The sequence below is a fragment of the Sinocyclocheilus grahami genome, unplaced genomic scaffold (genome assembly GCF_001515645.1).
Source record: "Sinocyclocheilus grahami isolate Dianchi unplaced genomic scaffold, SAMN03320097.WGS_v1.1 scaffold162.1, whole genome shotgun sequence".
NCBI classification, from domain to species: domain Eukaryota; kingdom Metazoa; phylum Chordata; class Actinopteri; order Cypriniformes; family Cyprinidae; genus Sinocyclocheilus; species Sinocyclocheilus grahami.
Window position 1 is genome coordinate 844060 of NW_015505341.1, and position 10041 is coordinate 854100.

General features: G+C 35.2%; 1 protein-coding gene across 1 annotated transcript; it reads left to right on the top strand.

Moving 5' to 3' along the window:
* Window positions 1-1776: 1776 nt before the first annotated feature.
* Window positions 1777-5308, top strand: LOC107593028 (uncharacterized). Its single transcript, XM_016282607.1, has 5 exons — window positions 1777-1848; window positions 2774-3091; window positions 3228-3421; window positions 4675-4722; window positions 4818-5308. Exons 1-5 carry the CDS (start codon window positions 1794-1796, stop codon window positions 4944-4946), a joined length of 744 nt encoding a protein of 247 aa, XP_016138093.1. The 5' UTR covers window positions 1777-1793; the 3' UTR covers window positions 4947-5308.
* The last annotated feature ends 4733 nt before the right edge of the window (window positions 5309-10041 follow it).

Consider the following 10041-nt stretch of genomic DNA (forward strand, 5'->3'; position numbering starts at 1 on the left):
CAGAATTATCAACAAATAATGCTTTTTTTCAAACAATGAAGGGGCATAAGCTCAGATCAGTTATTTTTGACTGAGTACACCACATGTCTAACAAGGTAGGAAAAATGACCAAAAAAGTATCATCAGTCATCAAAAATTATTGATTTTTTTGGTTGTTATACCCTGTGAGAGCAAAGTCAGTAAGTTTTAGTCAGTAACTTGCATTTTCGGGAAAAAGAAAATCCTCTCTGGGTCAAAATGTCAGGAACACAACACGATGGTTAAAATATTTGATCAGCTGTTCCTTCAAGGTTAAATAATGGGAATAAATAAATAATTATTCGAACAATTCTAGCTTTAGAGGGACAGAAATCTTTGTGGATATGACACTGTACACCTCATTATATACAGTGACTACAAAAAGTTCACACACCCCTGATGTTTTAATTGATATTTTCCACCTTTAATGTGATATTGAAACCAACTAAATTCATGTAACAAAAAAGAAAGAAAAAGTAAAACCTAAAATTACCTGGTTGCACTATTGCACACCCTGTTATAATGGGGCACGTTACTCTGTTTGGAATTACCAATCACATTCTTACTAAAAAAGTAATTATAATCCTTTAGTCACTTTATGACATTACATGACCCTTATACAAAAAGACTGGCTGCTGTATTAAAAGCAAAAGATGCTTTAACCAAATTTTAGGTAATGGGTATGCAACTAGGTTAGTCTTGTCATTTTTGTTCCCCCCTTTTTCTATTGGTTTGTTACTTGTATTGCAAAAATTATCTAATGATTTAAATTGGATTCTTTTTTACATCACAAAAACCTGCAATGACCCTCCTCACGTAAGTCAACTGATGGAGTCAAATAATGCAACAGATCGTAATGACATTTTTTCAGTAAAAACAAGTCGGACAAGTCGAATGTCATCCATCAGTATCAATCTTTCCTATCACCAAGACACGAAGAAGAAAAGATATGACAAAGGCATCACAAACGTTTTTCAATTTTGTGAACCTCAGCTATCCATCGCAAAAACAGGACATGATTGTCACTTGATAACTTGCTGTGTTTTCATATTTGTGGTGCTTCTACAGGATGTGGAACTGAAAAGAGCTTGGTTTACCATTTATACGTCTGAATTACAAACAAGTGTTGCGACGACTAGGACAGGCTAATAGCAACTTTAACAAGCTTTCTTTCATTTATTTGCCTAATTGGTAGTGAAGAAAATAAAACCTGTTTAAATCATGTGTCTATATTCTGGCTAACGTAAAACCACCTTTACACAGTTTTACATAGCTGAACATTTGATCATAACTATTGTGAACAAAATGAGAATATATGATTTTTTTTAATTCTCATGAAACTAAACTGCATTTGAAAGTAAGTGAATCAGAATGACTTTATCGCTCATTTAGTAGGATATGGGTTTTTCCTAGCATGGTTGTACATCAAACATTTTCCTTTCAACAACTTCATATTACAAGAAAGCTTCCCACTCACTTTCTCACTGACAGACGCATGTCTCTGCTGGGACACCTTAAGAAAAAAGGTAACAACTCAAATAATACCACACATTATGATTCACTTCACAATAATGAATTGTTTAACAAGTGTGTTAAATGTTGCTGTCTTCTCTTATTGTTTAATCGATTTCTCACATCACACTGATCAACAATTATGTCTCTGGGTGATATTAATCACCTAGCCCACATACTTCCTGTGTTTTCTCACACCAGCAAAAACAAACTGAAGAGCTTTGTCCACCATCACACTGTCAAACTGACAAGGATAGGTTAACATGCCTGACAGGTTCACTCTGGTCGCTCTCAGCTTTTATTTCATACTTCACAATGGTAAGAGACTAACCTTTTTCATGCTGTTGTCAGTTACTGTTCTGTGTACATTCATGTCAAACATGCGGATTAAAACAGCTGAGCCTAATTTAGACCAGCTTAAACTTCTAGAGGGTTTGGTCTTGGCACAGGTTTTAGACGGGCAATAATGTTTTTTTTTTTTTGCTGGCACAGTCTAGTTTAACTGCTTATTGCTGTATGTAGAATTTGATCTCTAAAACCAGCATGAAAGTAGACCATGAAAATTAAAATTACACTAGTAACCAGTAATAAATTGGTTAACTGGCCACTTATGGTAAATTTAGCTCGACATGTTTCTTTAAGTCAGCAGTAAAACATCAGCGTATGAAAATAAAATGCTGCATTAATCAGGATTATATAAATGTCCTGATTGCCAAAACCAGATTAAACAAATATTCTGGTTTCCGGAGACAGTTGTCATATGCCTGTATTCATTTTGAGTCCTGTAAAGTGTCATGGATATTTACCATAAATGAAAATGTTTAAACGAAGGTAATTCTGGGTGATATTAGATACAGACTTTCAACAGTTGGTCACCTTGCTGTGTACAATTGCAATGACATGAATGAGAATAAGTTGATTAAAATACTGTTCCAAACCACTAAATCATCATCATAATATGTAGCAAGAGCATTTCCGGAACAGAATATCAGGATAATAATGTGCATGTCTTATTTTTATTTAGATTAAGCGGATTATACATTTCAGTAATATGTATATATTCAGGAATAATCCAATAGCTGTGGAGCATGTAAATGTTATTTTCAGAATAAAGACTTACACCGAATATTTATTGTGTGCATATAAACATGATCAACGTCAAACTGCTTTCTCAAAGTAAATTCAAATATACAACATTTGATCTATAAATGAACTAAATTGAATTTCTTTTTTGTTACCTCAGTTTGTAGTTGGAGCGTGAGTGAACCTCTCAACCACACATTGCATGACGATGGCTCAGTCAGTGTCACATGCGTGTTTTATGGAGAAGAAAGGTTTGAACTGGAAGCTAAGTTGAAAATGAATGATACGGAGGTTTGTGAGGTTTATGACAAAAGACAAGAACATAACAAGTGTAAATGGGAGCATGAGGACAATAAATTCACATTCACCTTAATGAAACCTGAGGCCTTACACAGTAATACATTTTCCTGTGAGATATCCAAAATAAAACCATATCCAGTCAAAACTGAAAAAGGACCTAAAATTAAGCTTTTCCGAGGTAAGTTCACCCCATGTGATTAACACAGTACATCAGTTAATCAGTTTTACATACCCAGAATTCACATTTCAGATTTAGTTTGAATCTTGCATTTAAAAAAAAAAAAAATCAATAGCCTTTATTATTTTTTTTAAAGGTTGCAGTAACCCTTTTGCTCCACTGAAGAACAGCTGTCCAATCACTAACCAAACACATAACCAGGATCCCACACTTGTAGAGAGGCCTGCACTTGAAGACACGTATACCCTACTAATCTGTGGTCTGGTCATAGTGGTGATAATGCTGTCTCTCTACAGCATTATTCTTACTACAGTCTACATCAGATTGAGGGTAAAACTTATTTCCTGTGACTTTTTATTTTATGTTTGTGTTGTTTTATAGTGTCTTTACCACTGAATATCTGTATACATATCTTGTTGCATTCATTTATTTAATCAATAAGGAGAGGCTGTGCTATACTGCAGTCACAGTGCTGTTATGATGCACAACAAAATGACTATATTCACACAACAGCACTACCTCAAGAACCTTTCTTTTATTATAAGGCAATCACCACTAATAGAACGCTACTAAGCAACCATCAATCACCATCTAAGACCGGAAATATATATTTTATCATTAATATTTTTAATGCTTCTGTCCTATTTGTTTTCTGTCTTTTGTGTGCAAGCATCTTTTTTATGGTCTGTTGTTTATTGGAGTTCAATAAAACTGTCAACTTTACTTAGTATCTTTGAAAGCATTTTAAAGGAATAGTTCACCCAAAAATGAAAATTTCACCCTCAGGCCATCCAAGATGTACTGTAAATGAGTTTGTTTCTTCATTAGAACAAATTTGAAGAAATTTAGCAATACATCACTTGCTCACCACTGGATCCACTGCAGTGAATGGGTGCCGTCAGAATGAGAGTCCAAACAAATGATAAAAACATCACAATAATCCACACGACTCCAGTCTTTTGATTAATATCTTGTGAAGTGAGAAGCTGCGTGTTTGTAAGAAACAAATCCATCATGAAGACATTTTAACTTCAAACAGATGCTTCCAGCTAAAATACAAATACTCCAGCCATAGTATTGTGTTCTCCAGTGAAAAAATTGTCTTGTCTGAATCAGGAGAGAAATATACACAACTCAAGCACTGCTTACAAGCAAAGGTATTATGGATTATTTTGGTACAGTAAAACGCTTTAATGATGAATTTGTTAATAAACACACAGATTCACAAGACGTTACTTGTTGAGCTGGAGTTGTGTGGATTACTTGTGGATTATTATGATGTTTTTATAAGCTGTTTGAACTTTCATTCTGACGGCCCCCATTCACTTCAGAGGATCCATTGATGAGCAAGTAATGTAATGCTAAATTTTTCCAAATCTATACGGATGAAAAAACAAACATTTAACACTTGGATGGCCTGACGGTCAATAGGCAAATTTTCATTTTTGGATGAACTTTTCCTTTAATTATTCCATTTCTAGATAAAACTGAATGGAATCACTGTGCCATATAGCCATCAAATATTTGTTATTCTGCTGAGCTGTTATGCATTTATATATTGTGTTTTTTATCTTCCTCTCCAGGTCACACATTTGGAGTCTTCTGACACTCTGACCTACGTGCCAATGCAGGTAAAGGCTTTCCTCTTTATGTGTGCCAGTAATGCAATATGTCTGTGGTTTCTGTTGAACCAGCACTTCAAACACAAGTTCTTTTACTGTTTCAGAGGAATGTAAAACGACATGATCTAGAAAACACTGAATATGTGGACATGCGTGAAGTGCAGAAACGGGAAGGATCCCACAGAGATATGAACCACAACTCTCATCTTGCTACTGGCAGAGCCCATTTCTAATGGCATCAGTGAGCTCATGCTTTAACTGCTCTAGGACTTACTGCTTATTATACTTCCGCTTCACTAAAGAATATAACAGGATAAAACTATTTCCTTTCTACCAAACAAAACAGACTTTCCTGAATGCCTGAATCTGCATATTGCTCCTGCACCTCATTCAACAAATAACACAGGCTTGATGTTCTGTTGCAGATGATTTCATCTGGTGGTTTGTACAACCTAATGGTGAATTGTAGCTATGCCAAGCTAAATGTATATAAAATATCTAGCTTGGACATTTTTTTATTATTATTTTGATCCCATGGACCAATAATCAATTATAATATCAGTTTTGTTCAGTGTATAATAAATATATATAATACAGAGGCTATATTGAATGATGAATTAAATCAAACATTTTCTATATTAATTTGTGCATTTTGAAAATGTTTATTAAAGGTGCAAAAAATAAACAAAAATCTGAAAATAAGACAATATTTTACTTTTTCAATTTTGATTTTCAACATTTAAAAATACAACAACCGTTCTTTTTTTTCTTTTCTTTTTTTCCATCATGGTTAGAAAACGAAAAATGAATGGAGGCAAAATTACACCATGTGACCCCCAGAGTGATCAACACAGTATCATAAAAACTGTAACATACTGTACATATGTGCTTGCTCTGACTAGCCTACAAGCCTGCAATTTGTTTCAAACACTGATAGCAAACACTGATAGAAATAATGACCCTGAACCACAAAACCAGTCTTAAGTGTCAATTTTTCGAAATTGAGATGTATATGTTATCTGAAAGCTGAATAAATAAGCTTTCCATTGATGTATGGTTTATTAGGATCTGACAATATTTGGCCGAGAGACAACTATTTGAAAATCTGGATTCTGAGGGGGAAAAAAAAAAAAAAAAAAATCTAAATATTGAGAAAATCGCCTTTAAAGTTGTCCAAATTAAGTTCTTAGCATGTTAGCAATGCATATTACTAATCAAAAATGAAGTTTTTATATATTTATGGTAGGAAAATTACAAAATATCTTCATGGAACATGATCTTTACTTAATATTCTAATGATTTTTGGCATAAAAGAAAAATCGATCATTTTGATCCATACAATGTATTTTTGGCTATTGCTACGCCCGTTCAACTTATTGCATTCCCGTGCAACTTAAGACTGGATTTGTGGTCCAGGGTCACATTATGCAGAAATATAGGTACAGAAAGAAATATCTCTTTCTGGAACTGCCAACAAATGCACTCAAGGTCACAATATGAGCATGTCTGGTGATAATTCTTGATAGTGAGAGATAACATGCCTCTGAATATATGAGTTCAGTGTATAATGTCAACAAATATGACATTACACTTACAAACAGTCTTTTATAATAGCAACTAGAAAAAGACTTCACAGACAATAATTCAAAATTAAGAATCTTTTGACGATGTACAACTAAACTTTGATGGCACCATCAAACTTTTCACACTCTGTGGAACAAACTCAGACTTACCTGTAAAAAAGACAACATATAGCCTAGGCCTACGCTTTCGCATCTCTCTCATGTGCATAATTTCCACATCATGCAGAAGCTGACATATGAACCAAGCCTGTTGTCACAGATTTACAATATCATTCAACCTCAAACCACATCCACTCGTTTCATGAAAACATGTATATTTTTCATCCGATAGTGAACTTTTATTTATTTTTTATTGAAGGAGTAAAGCAACATACATTAAAACAATGAAAGTTACATTATCCTTCCTTCTACTTTTACTATACTATAACAACCCCATCCCTTCCCTAGACAGCTTAGTTGCAACAAAATAGCGTAGTGTCTGGCAAAATGAAACAATCTCATTACATCTTTTCAAGGCATAGACACATTGCATACCACTACATAGTGATGATAATAATAGTATTATTATTACAATAATATAATTACAGTATGAATATATAAGAGAAAAAGAGAGGGGGGGGGGAAACAACAACAATTTAGCCATTCTGTGAGACAAATTACACTGAGGTCAAAACATCAAATACATCATCACAAAAAGGGAAAAGAAAGAGATACATATAAGGAGAGTAAAAGTCAACAGCCGGGTAATTCTTTCAGGTTTTTAAAATATGACAAAATGGGTTCCCATTTTGAGTAAAACCTGTCCACAAATCCCCTTAGTGTTGAGCTTTTCTAATTTGAAAAAGAACATCACATCTTCCAGCCAATCTGTCACAGAAGAAGGGGTAGAGGATTTCCAACTCAACAAAATTCTTCTGCGGGCAAATAAAGAATGTAAGCAATAATGTCCCTCTGGGTTGCAGTTAAAGTAATGATTACAGTGTCACTGTGAGTTCCAAAAATACCTATTGAAGGACAAGGCCGCAATGTCACCCCAAGGGCGTCACTGATAGTTTTAAAAACCAATGCCCAGTAATTATTTAGAGAGGAGCAAGACCAAAATGTATGTGTCAAACTGGCTGGGGAAAAAGAGCATCTATCACAGGCTGCATCTAACCCAGGATATATTCCAGCTAACCATGCCTTGCTCAAGTGAACCCTATGTAGCACTTTGAATTGTATGAGTCCTAACCTAACAGAAGAAGATGATGAGTGGAGCTTTTTAAGTGCCTCCCTCCAAAAAGCCTCAGACAGCTCTATGCCCAGTTCATCTTCCCATCTGGATTTAATTTTATCCAGATTGTACCCTTCCAAAGACATGAGCTGGGAGTATAAAAGTGAAATCAATCCTTTATTATTACAATTGAGAGTAAGATTATCTAAGGGCGAGATAGGAGGAAGGTCAGGGAAGGATGGGAATTTGTTTTTAACAAAATTGCGAATCTGAAGATATCTAAAAAAGTGGTTTTGTGGAAGGTCATACAATCTGCAGAGGTTCTCAAAACTGTTGAAAACCTTCAGTATATAAATCTTTGATGCATATCAACCCGGAAATTACCCACTGTCTAAATGATGAGTCCAGTGTAGAGGGAGGGAATACATTATTTTCTGTAAATAGGACCCAAAACTGATGCTGATGTAAATTTATAGTGACAACGAATCTGACTAAATATCTTAAGAGTAGAAAGTACAACAGTATTGGATGTGAATCGAGAAGCTTTCAAAGGTAAGGAAGAATACACTAAAGCAGGGAGAGAAGAAGAGTGACATGTTTGTGCTTCAATTAAACACCAATTTGTTTCTGGGCAATGAAATAATATCTTCTGAATATTTGATGCCCAGTAATAATGGGTAAAACTTGGGAGGCCTAAACCACTAGCATCGCGGGTCCTCTGAAGAATATGTTTGTTAACCCGGGGGATCGTATTTTCCCAAATGAAAGAGGATATAGATTGATTGATTGAACGGAAAAAGGATTTGGGCAAAAAAACTGGTAGGGACTGAAACAAATAAAGGAACTTGGGAAGAATTGTCATTTTCACTGAATGTATTCTTCCGGCTAAAGTAAGGGGAAGACTATGCCATCTTTCCAACTCTGCCTTTACTTCTTTTAACTGAGCTTTATAATTGGCTTCAAACAAAGAAGAAAAGGAGCGAGTCATATGAATTCCAAGATATTTAAACCCATCCGGAGAAAAATTAAAGGGTAATGATTCTTGTTGAATTTGTAAGGCCAAATTGTTAATGTGGAAACATTCACTTTTTTTTAAATTTAATTTGTATCCCGAAAAAGGTACCAAACCGACCTAATAAGGATATAATTAAAGGACAACTACATATAGGGTCACGGATGTAAAGCAAAAGGTCATCGGCGTATAAAGACACACGATGTTCAATACCCCCTCGCTTAATTCCTTGGAACGCTGTTGTTGTTTTCAAAGCTATCGAAAGAGGCTCAATCCCAATGGCAAAAAGGAGTGGGGACAGTGGGCATCCCTGACGAGTCCCACGTGTTAATGGGAAAAAGTCTGATCGAGAATAATTAGTCTGAATGGAAGCTGAAGGGGAATTATATATTAATTTAACCCAACACACAAAAATATTACCAAAACCGAACTTTTTTAAAATGGCAAACTAATAGGGCCATTCAATTCGATCAAGCGCCTTCTCCGCATCCAATGAGATAACTACCTCCGGCCGGGTGCGGAGAAGGATCAGAAAGATACATTATGTTAGCAAGTCTACGAATATTAGAAAAAGATTGGCGACCTTTAATAAATCCCGTTTGATTGTCTGAAATTATTGAGGGAAGGACACATTCTAAACGAAATGCTAGCACTTTAGCTAATATTTTAATGTCAGTATTTAAAAGAGATATGGGGCGATATGATTCACACTGGGACACACTTTATCTTTTTTAAGAAGGAGTGAAATGGATGCTTGTGAAAAAGTTGAATCAACGATTCCCCAAAAACATGAAGAAGAATTGCCGCAAGTTTCTCCCTAAATTTCTTATAAAAATCAATAGGTTACCCATCAAGGCCCGGAGACTTCCCACTCTTCATTGCCATAATGATGTCTTCAATCTCGAGGTCATGCCTAAATTTCTTATAAAAATCAATAGGTTACCCATCAAGGCCCGGAGACTTCCCACTCTTCATTGCCCTACAAATGTCTTCAATCTCGAGGTCATGCTCTAAATCTACCACCTTATCTGATTGTAAAGTAGGAATATCTAAATGATCTAAGAAATGTTCCATATCCGTTGGATCTGAAGGGAATTCGGAAGTATATAATGAGGAGTAAAAGGTTTTAAAAATCTTGTTAATTTCTTTTAGGTTACAAGTTAATGTTTGATTAGAGTCCTTTATCTGTGAAATAAGACGGGAGGCGGCTTGACGTTTCAACTGGTGACCCAAGAGCCGACTTGATTTGTCTCCATGTTTTTATACAGTCTATGCTCCATACTCATAGTAAAGACCACGTGTCCTCATTATTAATTGTTCTGCACGAGTAGTGGATCAAAAATGTAACTTTGTCTGCAAGTCCACTCTTTTTTTACGTAATTCGGCCGATAGTGAACTTTTGATCTGTTTTTGAGAACTTGGGTTGTATTTTAAATTTTTTGACAAATGAAAACGTTTGTGTTTCTGCGTCCTTATTCTCCTGAATCCAGTTGTGGAGATCTTCCCCTGGAGATTTACAT